General features: G+C 61.8%; 1 protein-coding gene across 1 annotated transcript in view; it reads right to left on the bottom strand.

Moving 5' to 3' along the window:
* Nucleotides 1–21,549, bottom strand: part of Lamc3 (laminin subunit gamma 3) — a 51,545-nt gene extending 29,996 nt beyond the window's left edge. The window contains exons 1-8 of the mRNA XM_078048419.1: nucleotides 21,108–21,549; nucleotides 12,722–13,026; nucleotides 9,458–9,588; nucleotides 7,109–7,275; nucleotides 5,900–6,088; nucleotides 5,708–5,825; nucleotides 4,124–4,222; nucleotides 1,749–1,885 (exon numbers count right to left, since the gene is read on the bottom strand). Of these exons, the coding sequence (XP_077904545.1) occupies nucleotides 1,749–1,885; nucleotides 4,124–4,222; nucleotides 5,708–5,825; nucleotides 5,900–6,088; nucleotides 7,109–7,275; nucleotides 9,458–9,588; nucleotides 12,722–13,026; nucleotides 21,108–21,477 (1,516 nt within the window). The 5' untranslated portion in view covers nucleotides 21,478–21,549. The remainder of the gene's footprint in view (nucleotides 1–1,748; nucleotides 1,886–4,123; nucleotides 4,223–5,707; nucleotides 5,826–5,899; nucleotides 6,089–7,108; nucleotides 7,276–9,457; nucleotides 9,589–12,721; nucleotides 13,027–21,107) is intronic.
* Between the last annotated feature and the right edge of the window lie 224 nt (nucleotides 21,550–21,773).

Here is a 21,773-nt window from a genome sequence, read left to right as displayed (position 1 = left end):
CACGAAGAGACACCCGAAGATCCCAACAGGGGGCCTGGGGACATCAGGGCCACCTCCAACAATAATGGACTTGACCTTGTCTTCAGAGAACTGTCTCACCATGGCCTCACCCACCCTGACCCTCCAGGTACATGTGTCATTAGCCCCACTGCACCCAGAAGGGCCACCTGGTGAGGAAGGGTCCACACCAGGAGGGGCCCGGCCTTCAGACCCCCGTTTTGTCCACCTTCCCTCTAGGGACAGGAGTTACAGCAAGCACAGCCAGCACAGAGCACATGACCTCCAGGGGCACTCTCCAGGGCAGCTGGCAACAGGGTAGGAGCACCCAGGGGGCGGGGAGGGAGGGATGAAGGGGAAAGGCCTGGGGTTCCTTGGGCTGAATTAAGTGGTTCCTTGCTAACTGTGTGACCCTGAGAAAGTTACCGAACCTCTCTGAAGCTGCCTTCACATCTGCAAAACAGGGGCAATGGAGTACTCTGGGCAGTGGCAGCTCTCAAAATTGGTCCACACCCCTCAGGGAGACCCCCAAGACCCTTTCAGGGGTCTGTGAGATGGAACTATCTTCCTGCTGACACTGAGGGACGATCTGAGTGTTCTAGAACCTGCACGATGTGTGCTGTCCCTGCCGCTGGCCGGCAGAGCCCATGGGAGGAGCAGCCAGCTTCTGCCCAGCCAGACCTTAAGGGACAGGCGAGAACACAGAGCCAGCAGCTCTCTTCTCAACAAATATTCTGGGGTTTAAAATAGTCATTTTCACAGAACTATGTTCTTCATTTTAACATAATAGTTTCACAGTGGCTGTTTTTAATTTTTAAAAATAAATATTTTAAAAATCAGTTTTCCTGCTAATACCAATATATACACAAGTGCTCTGGGGTCCTCAGTGGTCTCCAAGAGGAAGGGACCGCGACCAGAAAGTTTGAGAGCCCACTGGCCGAGGCAGCTGAGATAATGAGGGGGTACCACCAGACCCCCTCCTCTCCTAGGGCCATGTTTGCCTCCCACCCTGCCTTCTGCATGGCACCCAGCAGAGGGCGCACTGTCCCTGCATCTGGGGCATGCCCTCCTCTCTGGAGGGAGAGGCAGAAGGTGGGGTGCTCCAGGGTGGCTGGCTCTGACTTGAAGCTCTAACTTAGTGCCCTGCCAATATCCTGCCCCAAAGATGAGGCTGTGTCCTCTGAAGTTGCAGACCTCACAAGGCTACATGGTGAGAGCTAACCTCCAGAGCTCACCAATGTCCCGGATGGGGACTCTGGAGCAGATAAAAAGGACAGTAGTGGCCAGACCCGAGGCAGCCCAGAGCACCCTTGATCTTAGGGAAGTTAATGTCTGGGAACCTGCCTCAGGAAAGTGACCTGCTTTTTTGGGGCCTCACCTATAAAACAAGACTGAGAGACCCTACCTGCCTGGGACCCTGCCTCAGGCATACCATGGGTGCTCAATAAACAGAGAACAGGAGACGGAGCCTGAATCCCCAGCCCCAGGTCCGGCAAGGGATGATGACCTTCTAGGTTCTGTGGACATTCCCCACAGGATTAACAGGGTACCACTCCCCAGCCCCCCAGAGCCACCCACCCCCACCACACAAACTGCTGGAGGCTGGGAGGAGGCAGGGGCAGGGCAGAGGGGCTGCAGGGGGTTGCAGGAGCTGCTTGCTCACTCAGCCCACTCGGCTGGCATGTGAGGGGCCGCCCACCCCAGCTGCCAACGCAGCAGACCCTGGGAGGTGGCAGTGGGGCACTGCTTACCCTGGCGGAAGTCGGAGAGCAGGCGGTGCTCCTGGAACCCGGCGGCGGCCCCACACACCTTGGAGTGGCCGTAGCAGAAGCAGCTGCTGCAGCCCAGTGGGTTGTGGGGCTGCAGGTTGAATGTCCCTGGGCGACACCTGGAAGGGATGCCAGGCATGCCCACCAGGGCCACGTGAACAGGTCAGAAAGGCACGGGGTGGGGGATCTGGTTAGCCGATGCCAACTCAGAACCCCCCGGGAAACTCCTAAAACTGTTTTCCCCAGACTGACAGAGGGGAGCAAGGCAGCGCCCCACTGCCCCCTGCTGCGCACAGCTGGCCAACTCGGACATTAAAGTCCCTGACGTCAAGGATGCTCTGGGCTGCACGGGGTTTGGCCACCACTGTCCTTTTTCCTGTTCCAGGGTCCCCACCCAGGACACCGTGCTGGGTTAAGCTGGGTCTTCCTTCTCCTCCAATCTGTAAGTGCCTCTGGGTCCTCCCCGTCCCTCTAGACCTCAAAAGCACAGCTCCGTAGACTTTGGGACCTGCGCACTCAGGTGTGTCCCTCCATGGTTTCTGGGGATGAGGCTGGGGTATGGGTTGGGGGAGGAGGTACACAGAGGGGAAGTGTGATTTTCATCATATTAGGATGTGACCCCTGGGCAGTGAGGTGACCCTTCCCTCCCCAGGTTCCTCCTGTGAGCAACTGCCAATGCCAGACCTCAGAGTCACTAAGCCCAGCCCCCAGCCCAGGGAGGGGACCTGAGCCCTGTGGGTGAGGACCAGAGAACAGGTGGACCTGTGGCCACCACAGTGATTAATGAGTATTTGGAGGCCACACAAGCATTCTGTTTCTCCTGAAAGTGCCACCCACTAATATCAGCGTCCATCGGTGGCTTTTGCCCTCAGCGATCACTACTGTGAAGTGCCAACTCTGACTTTCTACTGCCCGCACTCCTTGCCTGTTGATTGTTTGGAATTCTGCAAGGAGGGTCTGTCCCTTTGTCCCCTCTATTTATTTATCCCACCGTCTGTCTGTCTCTGTGGGGGTGGGCACTTGTTTTCCGCTCTGGGTTAGAATGGGATCCTTTGCTAATTTATTTCGCTGTTCAAACCACTGCAGCTTTGGGAGCCCTTTCAGGTTGGCTCCTGTGTCCTCCTCACATGGCCCACCTTGGCTTGGGATTTGGGCCTTTGTGTGTGCTGGGAGTAGAGGAGGGGGGACCCAGGGCCTCCAGCAAGCCAGGCCAGGGCCCTGCCACGGAGTCTTCTGCACCCCCCCACCCGCCCCTGCTCTGGTTCTTAAGCCTTCTATCTCCAGGATCCTAAGCACTTCCATCTCCAGCATCCTCTTGCCATCTCCCTGCCTCACCCCCAGAAACAACCCTGTGTCCCCACAGCCCTGGGGGAGACTGCTTGACACACTCGGATTCCTGGTCTGTGGTCCTGGAGGCTGTCTGTCTGAGCAGGCCCAGGTGGTCTTCTGATTCAGCTCGGATGCCCAGCAAGCTCAAGTGAGCCCACCTCACCAAGTCCTCCCATTATACAAGTGGGTAAACTGAGGCACAGAGGAGAGGACCCACTCAGGGTTGCAAGGAGGAGCTGGAGGAGGACCGGGGAGGCTTCTGGCTCCCGAATTCTACTCTGCCTTCTTGCTTAAGGTGCCTAGGGACCAGAGGCCAGCCACAGGGTTTCCTTGCAGCAAAGGGCTTCGGATACCAGACACAAAGCCAGGCGGGGCAGACTGTGTGCATCCAGGGAGACCAGCCCACGTCTGCCTGCCAGCACCACAGCTGGGAATCAGGGGCCTTGAACATGAAGTCCATGGACCACGTGACCTTGGGAAAAGCCTTTTGTCTTACTGAACCTCAGGTCCCTCATTTGCATCACAATGGGATTGCAAGGGGGGGGCCCCCTCGACAGGCTCAAATCTCAGCTCAGTTGGTAGGGCCTTTGGGAGCAGGGCACTAAGAAGTGGCCTGAGTTACAGGAGGGCTCATGGCAAAGACTGTGCTCCATTAGTGATGTCTGACGGGTGCGAGATGGGAGGGCTGGGATAGCACTCAATTAGTGATGTCTGTGGCAAGGCTGGCAGAGAGGAGTGGTAAGCTACATGGATTAGATGACCTCCCATCCCTCCTAGCTCCCTCTGAGCTTGGAAAAAAAAAAGTTGTATTTTCTTAGCGTAGGAGGCATCCATAGCATTAGATAAAGCATAAACAGTGCCACGAGGCCGCTGGGTGACTTCCTGGACGGCAGGTCCATGTGCTCCAGGGGTGCGGGCTGCCGCTCACGAGTGTGTGAGGACCGTCCTGTGTTCCTCCTGACTCACAGCCCGGGTGCCTGCTCAGCAGCTGCGCCCTCTCCCCACTTGTGGTCAACCGGCTCACCTACCTGTCACACTGGTCTCCCTCCACGTTCCCTTTGCAAGGGCAGCGCCCACTGCGGGGGTCACAGGTGCCCAGGCTGCCAGCAGCATTGCAGGTACAGGGTCTGCCAAAGAGGGGGACAAGGGGACAAATGTCCAATGAGCAATTCCAGAGTGGGAACTGGCTGTTCTCAGAAATCCCCAAGAGGAGCCGGCTGCCCCTGACCTCCTGTTCCCACCTTGCCAAGGAGGTGCCCCTCTACCCGCCAGCACAGCGCAGCCTCTGTCTACCCCACCCTCCATCTGAGCCTCCACCCACCGTCCACTCGCCCTCCATCCATCACCTGCCCTCTATCCATCACCTGCCCCTTTGCCGATGCCCCCTCCATCCACCAACCTCCCGCCCACCCACCTGATGAGCAAAGGCTCTGCCCTTGGGACCCTGCAGTGCGGACACTGCCCTGGATGTGCCCTGGGGTCAGGTGGATGAGAGGTGTGAAGCACCACAAAGGGGCATCTGGCCAGCCTTGGGGACGGGGACATCAGGGGCAGGAGGAGGGAGGCTTCTGCAGGGAGTGGTCCCAGCAAGAACAGGCGCCTGCCAGAGGCAAGCTGGCGAGGCAGGCTGGGTGGGCACAGGTGACTCCAGGGTGGAGGAGGGCACCCGTGAGGGCCCGGAGGCTGAGATGGGGCAGGGTCCTGTCTAAGGTCTGCTGCTTTGCTTCATGGTGCTGGGATGGAGCCCAGGGCCCTGCACACTAGGCGAGCACTGCCATGGAGCCACACCCAGCCCTGATGGCCACTTCTGTGCCCAGAAGCATTTTGTCAGGAGCCTGAGACTCCCCAGGCTTGCATCCCATGGTCCCATGGCCTGTCCAGGACAGAGGACAAGTTCACTTAAAAGTGCTTCTGGATCACAGCAGCTTCATGCATCTTTTTGCTCAGGGTGAGTTTTCTCAATCAACAGATGGTAAACGTGCTGGGCCCTCTTCCGAGGCTCCAAACCCGGTAGCCCCCTGCCCATCCATCTCCCCTCCAGGGACTCTGGAATGTGCCCATCCCTCCTCCCCCCACATGGCCAAACCCTAACACAAGCTTGCTCAGCCTTCCTGCCCTGCCCAGCTTCTGACCTTGACACCGCCCCCCCCAACGTGTTGGTCCTCAGCTCCTCCTGAGCCTCCCTGCTCAGTACGAGTCTCACTTTGCACCTGAGTCTCACTTTGCACCTGAGTCTCACTTTGCACCTGCCTCGAGCCTGTGCTGGGCTCTTCCCTTGCCTGGACCACCTGTCCCCCTTGCTCTCCATCACCCCCATTCAATCAGCACTAGAAATGAATGCCTCTCACAGGAGCCTGCCCTCCACCCTGAGGTAGACTGCTGGGCCACAGGACTCGGAGCTTGGTCACATGATCACCTGCCCACGTCTCTCTGCCTCCCAGGGACTGGGCATCTCTGGTCCTTACCAGAACTGGCTATGGACTGAGAAACGCTAGAGAGAGGAGGGGGTGGGGGGACAGCAGGTGTTCTGTCCCTCCCGCTCCCCATCATTCCATCCCAATGCAACACACGTGCCACCCTGGCCACCCCCACGCAGCCCCTGCTGTCCTCACCTGCAGCCACCCTCGCTCAGCGAGTGGAACCCGGGCAGGCAGCGGTCACACTTCCAGCCTGTCACGGTGGGCTTGCAGACGCAGGTGCCCACATCGTCACACTGGAGGCGCAGGGAACCTGGGGAGGAGGGCACAGTGCTGCGGAGGCCTGGACTGAACGCTGAGGGTGGCCCGGGCTGCACAGCCACTCACCTGCCGGGTGGCAGTCGCAGGGCCGGCAGGGTTTCCGCTGGTCCCAGTGGTAGAAGTTCTCCTCACAACGCTCACAGTGCGGCCCAGCCGTGTGGTCACGGCAGTGGTGACAGTGCCCGCCGTGGCCCGTGCTGCGGAAAAGCTCCCGGTCAAACGTGCATTCCTCGGAGCGGCCGCTGCAGTTGCAGGCTGTGGGCAGGAGGCCGGGGAGGAGGTGTGAGTGGCCCTGGCAGGAGGGAGCACTGTGCCGCCCAAAGGTGACTGAGACCAGGGCATCGGCTGCACAGAAGCACCTCTCTGGGTGGGCTGCAGAGAAGCCCACGACGCTCAATCCGGGCCTCAGGACTGCCTGGGCTGGGGGAGGGGTCCGCCAGGACAACCAGGCTTCCAGGCTGGTGTGCGGAAGGAGACTGGGAGGGGCAAGGATGGGGCAGAAGCAGTCTGGCCTTGTGTCCCCAGTGAAGAGAGAGCCACAGGCTTGGCATGAGCTGGGTGGCAGTCGTGAGCGCCCCCTGGTGGAGGCAGCCCAGAGGGTAGGAGGAATCCATTAGGGTCCTAGTGGCCCCCCCCCCCCGGCAGCTCCTGCAGGCAGCTCAGCATCCCATGGAACAGATATGTCCCCTCCTGCCCCAGCTGTGACCACCAGTGGCCCAGGCCCAAGAGGACAGAGCACCCAGAGGGCTGAGGCAAAGCAGATGACAGTGGGGGAGGGGCAGGGCTTGGGGGAGAGTAGCCACTGGGCCACTGGCACGCCAGCCGGGAGGGACTGTGGGACTGCGCTGGGGGCCCACGTCCCTGCAGGAGACAGGGCCACCCTCCCTGCTGTGGTGCTCTGTGGTTAGGCAGTCACAGCCACACCACACAGGCGGGGACATCAAAGGGCTGGGGCCGTGGGAGAGGCCGGGCTGGGCAGGGCAGCACCCCTGGAGGGGGTGCCTGGATTTCATTAGCAGCTGGGGTTGGGGCAGTTAAAACAAAGGAACTGGTGGGGGCCTCCCCGGCCTCCCTACTCGGGCGCCTCTCTGGGTGGACTAGGTCTGGGGAGCTGTTGTGAGGGAAGGATGAGGCTCAAAGCCCCACCCCCGCGCCCCCTCCCATCTGCAGCGGCTCCCTGACCCCAGGCTGCGCGCAGGCCCCCCCAAGGAGCAGCCCCAGGGCGAGGTTCGGGAGTTTCCGGAGGGCACCCCAGCCTCTGTCCCTGACACTCACGCAGACACTCGTTGGCGGCTTCGGCTGTACCGCGGGCCCAGGGCCGGTCTTGGAAGAAGGGCAGGCAGCGCTCGCAGTCTGTGCCCGTGGTGTTGTGCTGGCACCTGCAGGCCAGCCTGCCCGCCTCATCGGGGCCACAGGAGCTGGCGTGGCCATTACACTTGCACCTGGGGGAACATGGGCGGGGTTACCGCCAGCAGCCCCCTCGGGAGGCGGGGTGACCCGAGTCACTGCTTCACCCTGGCCTCTGCTGAACGTCTACTGTGCGCCTGCCTGGGGCAGCATGGAGGGATCTGGGCACAGGTGAACCCACCTGGAGCCCACGCCGCCCCTTCTAACGGGGGATCAGGCACCGAGAGGCAGACGACAGCCAGCTCATAAGTGGCTGTGCTCGAGTCCCACCTGGGGGCTGCGAGGGCCAGGGGAAGGCCATCTCGGTCTCCCTGCAGGGGCAGTGGGTGGGGACTAGGGAGGTCACCGAGGGAGCTGCCCTTTAACTGCATCTAAAAGGCAAAGAAAGAGTCACCTGTACAGGGACAGCCCCAGACGGTCCTGGATCCCCAGGCTGAGCCACGAGGGCAGCCCTGGGCCCAGGACCCACGACACTCACAGCATCAGGAGACAGGTGGGGTGGGGCAGGAACAAGGAGGTGCTCTGGGTGCTCCATGGATCCCAACCCTGTGTGGCCACCAGCCCTGACCCAAAGAGCCAGACCGTGACGAAGGTCAGGCTCCATTTCACAGAGGAGGACACCGAGGCTCAGGCCTCAACAGCGAGAGACACTGAGTGGCTGGGCCCCACAAGCTGCCCTCAGCAGACACCAACAGTTGCTGACCATGGCCAGGGCCCAGGCATCCTTCAGCTTGGGGACGCAGGGCATGGCAGAGCGCGCAGCACTGCTTGCTCTCCGGGGCCTGGATCGGGGCAGGAGATACCCTGGTATTTCTGGAAGGGTGAGGTGGGCCCCCCGGCAGTCTCCGGGATCAGTGGTCATGAGGGTAGTGACAGGGACTGCCCACCTCTGAGAGGGCGCCCAAAACACCCCCCTCCCCCAAGAAGTCCTCTGACTCCTGGGGGACAGTGAAATCCTGTCGGGCTTGTGACACAGGCTGCCCCAGCCACCTGCCCCCGGCCAGCTGTGGGTCCTAGGGTGGTCCAGCTCCAGCAGCTGGGGCCCAGATGTCCTCTGGCCTGAAGCCCCCCAAACAGCAGGAGCTGGAGGCCCAGGCGCCCCGCCCGTGTCTTGACCTGACTGCACATGGGGGTGGGAAGCGGGGCAGAGGGTCCTCTCCAGGACGCCCAGCTTTCCCCAGAGCACATGGACACCCTAGGGAACAGACTCTGGGCCTGTGACCCTCTGGCCTCTCCGTCTCCCTAAGGCCACCCACGTGTCCCCGAGTCATGGAACGACCCTGCTGGCTCCCAAAGCCACCACTCACACCTGAGCTGCTCTCCCCTCCCCGGCAGCTCTGGCCCTTGCCCAGCTCCCCCCTCACCTGCCTGGCCGGGGCCGCCCCACCCCATGTCCCCACGGCTCCTCTCTCCCCCACTCCCCACCAGCCCTCGGGCATCTCAACGACCTGACCCTGTTACTCCCCTGGCCAAACCCTCAGCAGCTCCCCATCGACTGAGGGAAGAGAATACGCTGGGCCTGGCCCTCACCCGCTTCCAGCCTGGTCCCCACCTCCCTTCCAGCCACGGGCCTCCCCGAGCCCCAGTTTCCCTGCTGGCCTCACGCCGGCCTCTGCCCTGCAGAGCAGGCTCTGACCAGGCACATCCTGTCTCGGCCTCCTGCCCCTGCTCCCAGGGTGCCCTGACAGGCTGAGGAGCCGTCTGGTTCGTGTCTGCCACACCACGCTGGGTCAGAAACACGCTCAGGCAGGTTCCCAGGGAAGACAGGCTTGTGCCTTCTCCCCGTCACGGGGCTGCGTGGGATCCTGGCTTCCCTGGGAGGCCCAGATGACAGACAGGCTCTGACTTGGGGCGGCCCCTGTCCGGGGTGAGTGTGGACGCTAAGAAACAGACCCATCACCAGGCTAAGAGAACCTGGTCCAGGGCTGGGAGTGAGGCCAGTGCAAAGTCACTCTCTGGGGCTGGCAGGTAACATTTCCGCATGAGAAGGGGGAGGGAACAGCAGCTACCTGCTGCCCCTGGCCATGGGCGGGGGGCTCAGCCTGGTGGGGACAGGAGGAGCCTCTGTGATGACCTGCAGTGCCCAGCAAGGGGCCAGGGTCCTACCCCCGCCCCCAGACAGCTGAGCTGGCATCTCCCTGCTACGCATCTGCCACAGCAGTTCCCATCGACATCCGCTTCCTGCACGGGGTCTGGGTGCTGGGACCCGGCACCCACCTGCCGCCCACGGAGAAGTCCGACACGGCGTAGTAGTAGGACTGGAGCACCTTGGGGTCCTTGAAGATATCATCCCCAAACGTGTTGAGCCGATCAAGAGAGATGAGCAGCTCAGTGCTGGTGACCCACTCCTGGGGGAGGGGACAGAGACTCATCAGCAGGTTCCTGAGCATCACTCTCAGCCTGCTCTGCTGGCCCGTCCAGCTGCCTGTCCTGGGTGGGCTCCTGGGACCAGCCAGACTCAGGGGGATCCCGAGACAGTGCAGGAGAGGAGCCTGGCCACGCTAGCCTGGCAACAGGCCACCCACTGGCTGGGCAACTTGGGGGACGTAGCTTGATGTCTCAGTGTCCCCATTTCCCTGTCTGTGAAATGGGAGGACAGTGCCTCCCGGTGAGGGCATCTGGCAGATCTGGCCAGCACTGGGGAACCTGGCACCTGCCCAGGATGGAGTGGAGGTGCTGGGGGTGGGCAGGGGCCGAGGCTGGCCACCTAAGACCCTGACACGCAGGTCCCCTGCCCTCTCCCAGCCACTCCTGAGCACCATGCTAAAGGTCAGCTGCATGAGTTCCCAGAGTCCTTCTCCCATGCTCCCCGGGGCCTGGCAGGATTTAGGCTCCTGGATTCTCAGCTTCTCACTTGCTGAGGGTCAGCCTCTGCCCCAGGGGACATCTCTCTCATGAGAATGTAAGCCCTTCCAGAGTGGGGACGTGGGGACGTGGGGACGTGGGGCCCCTGGGCTCTGCCAGGCACGTTGCAGGGACTCGCTGATCACTTGCTGATCAGTGAATGAGCACCTTGGGGGAGGAGCTGGCGAGGAAGCGCAGCCCACGTGAGGGCTGACATTTCGGGGCCTGCTGTTCTAATCAGGCGGCTCCGGCGGAATGTTAATCAGCATTTAATTCAGCCCAGGAGCCCCTGCTCCAGCAATCAGGCCCATCAGGACAGAAAATGAGCTTCTGGCTCAGCCTGTCTCCCCGCGTGACTCAGGCGGCACCTCCCCTGCTCCCACTGAGCACACAGACCCGGCCTCTGCCCAGGATGCTTCGGCCCAGAGAGGGTTGTGCATCGGCAAATGCCACAGGAGCCCTGGCACAAAGCTGAGTTTGTGGGTCCCTGTCACTCCGAGTCACCCAGCGCAGAACTGCTCAAAGGCCATGTGGATTCAGGGGTCTGGTCAGGGCGGGGAGCCCAGCTGTCCAAGCGGAAAGCCCCGCTGGTGCTCTGTCCCCAGGAGTGGCAGCTGGAGTGCCCGAGCCAACCCCCTGCCCCGCGGAGGCGCAGGGGCAGCTGGCTCCAACGTGCGGTGGAGGCTCCGGGCCTCAGAGGCTACAAGGTTGTCTTCCTGCTCTCAGAGGAGATGGAGGCGCAGCCAGGGTGAGCGCCCGATTCCCAGTGGTGCCCCCAGTGCAGGCAGAGCTGGGCCTGGGGTATAAGTGACCCCAGGGGCCGAGCTTTAATCACTGCCCTGGTCCACGTCCCTGCATCTGCTCTGCTGCCCTGGGCATACCAGGGGACCCAGACAGGCAAAGACCCAAGGCCGCAGCTCATCAGGGACAGAAGAGGACAGAGGGACCCCCATTGTGTGTCTGCCCTCTGGGTAAAACATGTCCGTGTGTCCAGAGGGCAGGGTGCGGCTGCCTTCCGTGTCCCTCTGACCTCGCCCTCTGCCCTACAGAAGCAGGGGAGACCTGTCTGGAGAGATCACTTCTCCACCAGGGGCAATGTCCAGGACACGAGGCCACAGGTCAGCAGAGGCAGCGCCTCCATGGCTACCCTCCAAGGAGAGCCCAGCACTCCAGGGCTCCGCGGGCTTCCCTGTTGGCAGTTCTCTGCATACTGTCACACATGGTTGCTGGAGGGGGAAGCCCTGTCCGCAGGACCCCGCCAGGAAAGGACAGCTGGGAACCCGAGCCTGGCTCCCCTGACTCTCTGCTGACTTGGATCTGTCCCATGTCACTGTAGTGAATTGTCTCTGTGAGGAGAGGGGACTTTCCAGCTGTGTAGGTTGTGCACTGAACCACGGAACCTGAGGGTGACCTTGGGGACCCCAAGCCAGCACCCTCAGGTCTTCTGGTGCTGGCATGGCCAAGCGGGACACCACTGTTTGCTAGGCCTCATTGTCCCCTCTGGAAACAAACAGGGCCCCCACTTGTTAACCCAGACAGGCCAGGGAGAGCCGTGGAAGTCTCTAGAAAAGGAGATGGCAGTTCAACTCGCCTGCGGCCTGTCCGAGCCCAGGACCATGACTCGAGGGCCATCCAGCGTCCAGCAATGTCAAGCAGACTGACGCAGCTGTAGCGGACACGCAGGAAAGTGGACATGTAGGTGCCTGTCCCGGCCCACGAGCCTGAGTATACCCACGTGGGTGGGGTTGGAGGGACCCATAGGAAGGACAGAGCCACCTGCTGTTCTCCACCAGGGACAAGACCAGGGGACCACGGGGACGCTGACCTTCAATGTGGGAATGAGCGCCTTCTATCTGCCAAGCTCTACCCCTGTCCATAGCTGCGCTCTCCCACGGCTCAGTCCCAGTGACTATTAGCATTAAAATCCATTAAAGGTAAGTAAGATCTAACATCCAGATGCCTGCCCAGTGCACGCAGCCTCGGGGTCCACCCCGCACCCAGGGAGAGAAGAAAAGTAAAGTCTATTCCTCTGTCACACCGGTCACACCTCAAGTACTCTGCAGCCCCCTGAGGCCACCGGCTGCCATGCCGGACAGCCATGCAGAGACCACTCCACATGAGGAGCTCCCAGTGGCCTGGGCCACCTTACAGCAAGGCCTCTCAGACTCTAGGTCCCCAAAGCTCACATCATTGTCACATTTTGCCATTTGATCTCCGGGAAAGCGTCCTGGAGACCCGTGGCAGGACCTGTTAGGGCGTGCCCAGGGCAGAAGTGCAGAAAGAGGAAGAGCTGGGGTCTGGGTGCTCAGGCTAGTCCGGGCCCTTCCAGCAGTTCATGTCCCCCTGCAGAGCTGCTGCGGCCTGCCTGCTTTCCCACCCTGTGCAGGAGGCCAAGGCCGGTGGGGTGTGGCCGGGGGGAGAGCACTGCCCCGGTGCACGAAGCCTGGGGCAGGGCACTGGGGGTGTCGTGGGGATCCTGGGACGAAGGCCAGGGAAGGGGCACCTCCCCTGCCCGAGCAGCCCCCAGCCACGCCCGTGCCAGGCACTCACAGACCTAAGGCTTCAGGGCTCTGCTGTCCCCCTGGAGGGGCATCCCGCCTGCTGGCCCCCACCCCCCGAGCCCCGCTGCCCTCTGACCTGCAGCCCGGGGCTCTCCTCGAAGTTGTAGGCGCTGGGCCGGCCCTCCAGGGTGGAGAAGGCCACGTTGCCCCCACTCAGCGGGGAGATGTCGCTGAACTCCGAGGTGCAGAAGGCCAGGCGCTCGTCCTCGCCGGGCCGCAGGTGGTGGCCCTCGGGCCGGCCGTAGGTCCTCAGGCAGGAGGCGCTGTAGAACTGGTAGGGCTCCCAGGGGCCCCCCGCCCGGCTGCGCTTGTAGATGGCGAAGCTCTCGGGCCGGCTGGTGTGGAACTTGAGCCGCACGTAGGTGATCTCATAGGCCTTCCCTGAAGCCGGGGAGATGAGGACCCATCTTACAGATGGCAAAGGAGAGTCGCAACCCTGGTCCCCGGAGAGCTGCCCGGCGAAACCCTGGGAGAGGCCGTCAGAGGCAGCCGAGCTCTGGGCTGGGAGTGCGCCATCAGCCACCCACGGCTGTCAGGGGCCCAGGAGAGGACTGCACGGGTTCCCCACAGTCCACCGTCCCTCGTCTGGCTGGACGTGTCCTGTGCTCCGCGCTGTCACGCCCCCACGGCACCCGTCTCTGTTTGCTGAAATATCTCCAGCAACAGGAGTGACCACGTCTGGAAAACGCGGCTCCACTGTTAGAAAGTTACTCCTTTTACTAAACCCCCACCAACCTGACCCTCCACCCAGGCCTGGCCCCATTCCCAGCAGCAGCCTAGAGATCCAGGAGACGCCGGTCACGGGACCCTCCTGGTGCCGTGATGAAAGGAACCGGGTTTTCAGGCCGGCACCCCCGGGCTCACTATTTTTCTTTTTTTAGTATTTATTTTTTAATTGTAGGTGGACACACAGTATCTTTATTTCATTTTTTTTTTATGTGGTGCTGGGCGAGCGCTCTACCTCTGAGCCCCAGCCTCAGCCCCCCGTGTCCACTATCGACATTTTCCTTTAGAAGAAGAGACCAAGGCCCCCAAGAAGGTCTGTTCCCACAGAGCCCCCACCGCCTCCCGCCCATCCCGCTGCCCTGCTGCCTTCCCAAGGGCCCCTCTGGTGTGCCTCTTCCCGACACATTCTGTGATGTCCATCCGGAGCCTGCAAGGGCCAATCTGGGGTCCCCTTCTCCCTTCTGGGTCCCTATCTGGGGACACTGTGAGAACATTTTGCTAAGTGAAAGAAGCCCATCATGAAAAGACGGACCCCACAGGATGCCCTGGTGTGAGGTCCCTGAGCGGTCACATTCACAGGGACAGAATTCAGCCCCCCACTGAATGGGGCACCAGGGGCGGAGGGACGGGGCCATCCATGTCTGGGGGGGACACAGTTTCCGCTTTACCAGATGAAAGGAGTCCGGGGGGTGACGGTTGCACAACAGTGTCAACGTGCTTAATGTCACCAAAATGTCCACTCACAAGTGGCCGAGATGTGAGCGTTAAGCGTTCACCACACTGAAAGAAACACGTAGGGCCATGAATCTATGGGTCCTCTGGGAGGACAGCGGGGTGCCCCGGGCCAAGAGCCGCAGGAAGGTTTCCGGCCTTTGGCAAAGGACCCCAAAGGCAGGGCAGCGTCCACCGAGGCATTTCACACAGGAGGGGCCACCTGGGCCCAGGGAACACGGGGTCTCACGGAACGTCAAGTCCTACAGTGACAGAAGCCATTCCCTCGGCCAACAGCTTGTCATCAGGGGACACCCAGGTGAGGAGGTCACAGGGAGAACAGAGGCCAGAGTGACGCAGCGGAGTCTCCATCACAGATCCCCAAGTCCCCGGAGGGACAGCCGGGGTGGGGGGGGCACCCAGAGCTCAGCCTGCTGTCCCCGGGGCAGGGAGTGACATCCCCCTCGGTTTTCGGCTGTTCCTCTCGTGAAGCTTGTTCTAATTTAAAAACTGAAAACACATTTTCTACAAAAGTTTCAAAGAAGCAACCGCCTGCCCTGTTCCGTTTTAAGATGTCTTTCCAGGTCCACCCGGCACAGCTGCAGCGTGTGGCCCCAGGCGGGCCCGGGCGGCTGGGACCTGGGCCAGCAGGGTTCCGCCCACCCCTGCCATCCTGAAGGCCCCTGCAGGTGGGCAGGGCCTGGTCCTCAGGAAACGCCCAGTGACGGACCCCTCTGGACCCCTCTGGACCCCTCTCGGACGGGCTCGGAGCCTGGAAGGTAGCTGGCAGCTGGAGCTGCCTGGGCGGGGCGCGGCTGGGACCCATGCGAATGCCAACCTCCTGCTCTGGGCACGCCAGGCGTTTCCTTGCTTGCCACGCCAAGAGGTGAGGGAGACGGCACGTCAGAGACGCGGCGGGAACTGTTCGTTACGAGAGTTAATCAGAAGGACTGAGAAAGCAACTTAATCCCTGTTTTTAATGAAAAAAATTCAGCCAAAGGCAACCAAAAGGCTGGGGAAGGAAACAGCCCCAAGACCTTGTAAACAGAGGCAAGAATGAAATTCACAGCCACAACCCCGGCCCTCACGGGCAGCAGGAGCCAGGGAGGCTTCAGGGTGACTGGCTCAGGTACATTCTTACCAGCACAGCTAAGCCAAAATGTCACCCAACTGTGAGTGGGCACGAGTGCCACTCTAGACAGCATGACTCCCTCACCTCCAGGCCACCCAATCTGTGGTTCCCCTGCCTGGAACGTTGTTCCCTGCACTCCCTACCTGGCTGGCTCCCGGGCATCCTGACTTGTCCACTGGACTGAGCGCCTACTGTGTGACTTGCTTTCTGCGTGTGGTACACCCCAAGCAGCACTTTACTAAGAAGGAGCCCAAGGCACAGGGAGGGAAAAGGTCTTTCCCACCAGCTCCCAGAAGAGCCGACACCCGACTTAACCACAGGCCCCCAAAGCTGCTGCCCGGAGCCGGCTGCCCTCCCCTGGGGGCTCTGTGGGTCCATCGGTGCCACTCATCAGTGCCTCCGCCCTGCCAGCCTTTACCTGCTGCCCAGTGCAGGAGCTGGGATGGCAGAGGGCCCTGCAGGCTGAGTGCCAGGGGCGCGGACAGTCCAGCAGCTGGGACATGTAGCCTGTCAAGAGTGACACTGTGACAGCCCTGGCCCGGCCAGCCCACATCCGGCACCGACCAAGCAGCGTGAGCCCAAGAGCCAGGCTTATTTTGGGAAAATGGAAACAAAACAAAGCCCTATAATTGGAGCCATCTGGGAGCAGGGGCCCGGGTGGGGCGGGAGGGGACGCGTGGGAGAGGCTGCCCGGCCCACGGCGGGTATGAGAACCCGCCTGTGAGCCGCTGCCTGCCCACAGGGATCAGAGCAGGGTCGCCAAGGCTGCCGTCTGTCCACCGCTGCCCGTCCTTCCTCTCCCATCCTGGCTCTCAGCAATTCTGAACATGGCGAGCCCCATGAGGAGCTGGGGACTCTCCGTGAGCACAGCAGGACAGCAGAGACCCGGGTCCAGCTGCACCAAGCCTGGACTCCATCCCAGCTCTCCCTCTCCAGACCCCGTCTCCACCCCCATATGGAGAGTCTGCTCTCTACCTGGGGAGAGCGAAGGGTTTTGTCAGTGCTCACTGCCCAGGGCTCTGTGTTAGGGTCCTGAGGTCCAGAAGGAGCTGCGAGCTGACCTGAGGGTACGGACCCCTCGTTTGCAAGGAGGACAGGGCAGTCGAGAGCACCGCAAGAAACCCCCAAGAAGCAGATGGCCCGGCTGGGCGTGCAGGGGGCCCTGCGTTCCACCCTCAGCACCCCATAAAAGTGAAATAAGAGATTGCGTCCACTTAAAACTAAAAAGAAATATTAGAAAAGATGCAACCCCGGGGCTGGGGAACAAGGAGAGAAGGGCAGACCATGATCCAGGGAAGGACGGGGCTGCAGAATACCAAGCGGGAGCTCAGTGCACAGAGTGACCAGGGAGGAAGGAGGTGCCTCTACCTTCACAACAGGCACGAACCACACTTGACATCTTAGCCATCTGGACATGCACAGCCCAGTGGCACTAATCCATGCCTGTTGCCGGGAACTGTAACCACCACCCACCTCCACAACATGTCCATCCTCCCAAGCAGGAACTGTCCCCATTAAACACTAACTCCCCTGGCCACCCCATTTCTTTCTCTATGAATCTGCCTAGGGACCTGGTCTAAGTGGGATCAGGCAGAACTTCCCCCTGTGATCGGGTTATTTCACTTGGCATGAGGTCCTTGTGTTGCAGTTTGTGTGGGGATTTCCTTCCTTTTCAAGGCTGATTAATATTCCACTGCAGGGTCAGACCTCCTTTTTCTTATCATGACCCATCAATGGACACCCGGGTTCCTCCGATGGTGACCATTGTGAGTAACACCACTGCTCACCCTCTGGGTGCCTTTACTGTGGGACTCAAGGTTTGGGGCTCTTGTATGACATCGAGGGCTGGCTGGTGTTCAGGAGTCTGCTTAAATTACCTGGGCCAAGTGAGAGGAACCGTGGAGGCTCACATGGGGACGTGATTCCAACAGGCAAAGCCAGGGCGGGAGGTGGGGCAAGGGCACAGCTGGGGGAGGTCTGGCCTGGGCACAGCAGTCCAGGGAGGCGGGCAGAGGGCTGGGCCAGTGAGAGGCCCTGCTGTGACAGCCACAGCTCCGGGTGCGAATGCTCTGGAGGGTGAGTGGCACCACCTGATGTCCCTGAACCTGACTGGGCAGGGACTTGAAGGGAACACCTCAGTTTCCCCACCTGCAACACTTTGTAGCAATGCCAGCAACGAGGGCCTGCAAAGCCCTCGGGCAGCGCCAGACATGGCTCAGCGGCCATCGTGCCCACTCACCTGGGCAGCCCAGGCCTGGCACCCTGGCTGTGGGCCCTGAGCTGGGTGCTGGGTGCAGGTGTGGAAACAGGCCACCCCTCTGCCACTCGGAGCTGGATGAAGCCGAAAACCCGGAGCTCACACAGCGCCAGCCAGACCGTGGCGCGGGGCGGGGGCTGCAGGCACAGGCAGGCCCGGGCCGTGCTGGAGGGCAGAGGGCCCCTGGGCGAGGCGCCTCCGGCTGAGGGGGCCAACGGGTGCCCGGGAGCACAGGAACGGGGGGCAGGAACAGGCGCACGGCAGCCTCGGGCCACTCTAAAGCCCTGGGGTGGGGCAGGTGGCTGGGGATGTCCCAGAGGCTGCAGGAGGCAGCTGAGCCCCTCCTGGGCTATGGGACGTCCCACTGCTAGCCCTGGAGAGAGTGAGGGGACCAAGGCCAGCTGGGCCCAGGGGGCGTGGGGGCGGATCCTGCAGGGCCTGGCCTTGACCCCCCGCCTGCCTGGGGCCCAGTGTTCCAGCAGAGCCCCAGGGAGAGGAGAGGAGGACCAGCGCCCGCCAGCCAAGGCAAACAGGCCGCCCACTCACAGGAAGAGCCTGGAGACCCAGCTGGCGTCCTCCAGGCTTCAGGTCCCCCGACGGCCACCCCTCCCGGGCCAGGCTCCTCACTGTGGCCGTCCAGCCCCGCTGTCCCCTCACTCTCAGGGCCTGGCAGGTCCCCAGACGCACAGAGCTGCTTCAGCCTGCCCCGCGCCCCCTAAGCCTGGCTCAAGGCCAGGGGAGCAGCCTGACCCCAGGTGGAACACCCCGAGGAGGACCTCCCAGCTCTGCCACCCAAGGGCCCACGGGGCCTCGGACAGGGCTCCAACCCTCAGAGCCTCCGTTTCCCCATCTGTAGAAGGAGGTGCTGACCCAGCACATTCTTGGCATGCGCACAGCTTCTCTGGACGCTCTGTCACCCCAGTGACCGCTTACGCCCCCACTCTCCCCACCCACCACCAGGCCCCAGCCCACCAGATCCCGGGCCTCAGTGAAGGCCTGGGAGCTGCCAGACCCGCTGTGGCCTTTCATCTCAGGCAGGAAGGCTCAGCTCAGCCACTGCTGGATCTGGAACAGATGTCGGAGCTGCAGGGGGCTGGGAAAGCAGAGACCTCCATCCAGGCCACCAAGCCTCCCCCCCCCCGCCCCCCCACCTCACACACCCTGGGGCCAGAGCTGCCGCCCACTCTCCCCTCCCAAGAGACTTCAAAGGGAAGGGGAGCAAGCAGAGGTGGCCTGAGATGGGGTGGGTGGGGGTCCCAGCCCACCTTACCCAATGATCATGGCCTCCATGGGGGACCCCAAAGCCCGAGACCTCTCCTTCCCCTGATATTCTGCAGGCCTGGCTTAGCCTACAGCAAATCTGAGTTACCTGGAACCCCAAATGAGCCAAATCTGGGGCTGCTGTGGGCCCAGGGGCGGGCTGTCTCCTGGAAGCAGGAGCATTTCCTGTTCCCCACAGAGAGCCCTCCTGCAGGGACCACGGGGCTGCTGGCCACAGGGCTGTCACGCTCCCACCTGAGCTCTTGGAACTAACTGGCTTACGGCTCCCGGGGGGCAGCTCTTATCCCCTCCGCACAGGTGAGGACAGCAGCCTGACGTGCCCAAGAGCAGCCGGGCCTGAGTCCACAGCCCCACTTCACATTTCATGATTGCTATTCCATTCTGCCCCCGCAGAGCAGGCAGAAGAGAACCGGAGCTGGGCCCAGATGCCAGGGTGGAGGAGCTGACCTGTCAATCACTCATTCATTCGAGGGTGTGTTCTGTGTTCACTTTGGAGTCCCTCCTTGTGCCCCATGCTGGCCAGGGGAGACACGCAGGGGCAGCACACCTGAGCTCTTTGCAGGATCCTGCAGTGCCACCTCTGAGCCTCAGGACCTTGTCTGCAGGAGAATCAGGACCAACCTTCTTTTAAGGGTCTGAGGCAGTATAGCAGTGTGCACGGAGGCTGCACAGCGCCCAGGCCGGCACGTCAGGCTCCGCCAACGGAACTGCCCCAGGCCCAGAATGTGAACGTGTTCCCCCCATCGTGTCCCCCAATCGACTCCCACATCGTTTGTGCTGGGCGGAGTCCCTTCCTCTGGCGTCTGGACCCCACTGACACATGTGACACCCTTTGCTATGGAACACTGTGTCTCCCTCGCAACCTCCCACCCCGTCCCAGATTCCTTCCCCTGTGGCCTTGGGGTCCTGCCAGCCCCAGCCAGCCAGCTCTCCCAGCCTCCCTGCTGACTTCCTGCCTAGGTAGAGACCAGCCCCATCCAGAAGCCTCACCTAGAGTTCCAGATAGTCCCAGAGAAGGTGACAGATGTGACACGGAGAACTGAGCCAGCCCTCTTCCAGCAGCTGTTGTTCTGCTGAGGGGGCTCAGGGTCCTTCCCACCACCCTTTTCCAAGGTCACCTCCTAGCTCTCCTCAGGGCTCTGTCAGCCAGGCCTGGGGAAGCCCAGCTCAGTTGTGGGTGGTACAGCTCTTGTTAACTTTATGCTCTGACCTCTGATGTCTGCAGATGTCCACATCCAGCTGTCTGCCTTTAGAAGAAAAACTTAACCTCTCTGATCCCCCAATTTTTCATCTGAAAAATGGGGACACAATTCCATCGTTCCCTTTTCCAAACTCATTGGTTCCAGGCGTGGTTCGGATCTCTAAACTTCCCCAAGTAAAGAAAGACAATGCAAGTTTTGTATTATATATTGTGTTATCCCCAATCATTTGCTCTGGGGCTACAGGCTGTATTCAAATGAGATTTCAGTAGCAAAATGTACAAATATTCACTCTTTCTAGAATAAACAAAGCTGTTTTGAGTAGCCTCGGGTCAGATTTAACAGCCAAAATGAGTTATAAAAATACCCTGAATTGCCAAAGCTTTGGGCGATTTTGATGTCACAGATAAGGAAGAGTAACTGGTGAAAATATGCTCCCTGAGAGAGTGGCAGAGGCTGAATTAGTTAACTGTTGGAATGATACAGGGCGCGCGGGGCAGGGGACCAGGGAGGACACTGGACAGCACTGGACTTGGAGGGAGAGGGAGCACTCCAGTTCCCTGCAGTGGGGCCAAGTAAGGGCTGGGTGGAGACTCTGATTCTGATTCCCAGAGACCTGAGGTTTCCTGCACCTTGATAGGCGGGGATGGAGGGGGCCATGGGCCAGGCGGAGGAGAGGTCCTGCCAACTGGTCCAGCTACCCAATGGCAGGATGCAACTTGGTCCTCCTGCCCAGAGAGCTGAACAGCTCTGATTGGGTGGTAAACGCCTGGGCTCCTATTCCCAGGGCCTCCATGCGGGTCGCAAGAGCCCACTGAGACAAGATCCCAGATTAGGAGGGTGGATGGACTAGGTCACTCCTGGGGGTCATCTTCCCCTCCTGACAGCTCTGGGTCTAGGTTGGAAAACCATTACCAAGGAATGTCATTGGGCCCAGACCCACAGCTCAGCAAAGGAACCCCAAAAGGCTTCCTGACTCCCACCCCCAGCCCAAAGGGCGCCCCTCAGTCTATCCTTCCGGCTCCTCAGGGCGCAGGTCATGTTCCCGAGCCCTCTCAGGGTGCGGCAGCCGCGCCCAGGGCGCACAGGCGCCGGGTCCTCTGCCCCTGCCCGGGATGGGACGGGAACAGGGAGGCGGTGGCCGGCCCGCGCTTACCCAGCCGCAGGGTGATGTTGACGGAGTTGGGGTACTGCACGCCGAAGGCCATGGACGGGCTCTGCCACCAGGTGCTCTCGTCCTGGCTGTGGAAGTCGGTGAGGTAGGAGGCGTTGTGGTGGAGCCGGGGGTCCGCGGCGTCGCAGCGCTGGCACTGCGCCCCTGCGCGCCGGGCGCCCACGTGCGGGCAGAAGTCCTCGGGCGGGCTGCCGCACGTGTGCGAGGCCTCCGCGCGCCGCCCGAACGCCGCGTTCTCGAACACCGGCAGGCAGCGCTGCGGGCGCCCCGCGCCGTCGTAACACGCGCCCATGCCCGCGCCCGCCCGCGGCGCCGCCAGCGCCAGGCCCAGCAGGAGCGCGGCCGCCGCCATGGTCACGGCTCCGACCCTGCGCTCCCCGCCGCGCGCTCCGCTCTGCCGGCCGGCGGGCTCGGTGGCCGGACCCACCCTCCCCGGCGGGCGGGACCCGACGGGCTGGGAGGGCTGGAGGAGGGACCGGCGGGCGGCACCCCGGCGCCCGGACCGCTCCGTCCCTTCGCGCTCACCCCCACCTGGTGGACGTGCCCGGGAGTGCCTGGCTGGGGAGTCCGCCGAGCTGCCTCCTCGTCCTGGCTCTGCTGGGGGACCCCAGACCCGGGGCCTCGGCGTCCTCATCTGCAGAATGGGCG

The sequence above is a fragment of the Ictidomys tridecemlineatus genome, chromosome 4 (genome assembly GCF_052094955.1).
Source record: "Ictidomys tridecemlineatus isolate mIctTri1 chromosome 4, mIctTri1.hap1, whole genome shotgun sequence".
Lineage (NCBI taxonomy): Eukaryota > Metazoa > Chordata > Mammalia > Rodentia > Sciuridae > Ictidomys > Ictidomys tridecemlineatus.
This window is presented reverse-complemented; position numbering and strand designations above follow the sequence as displayed.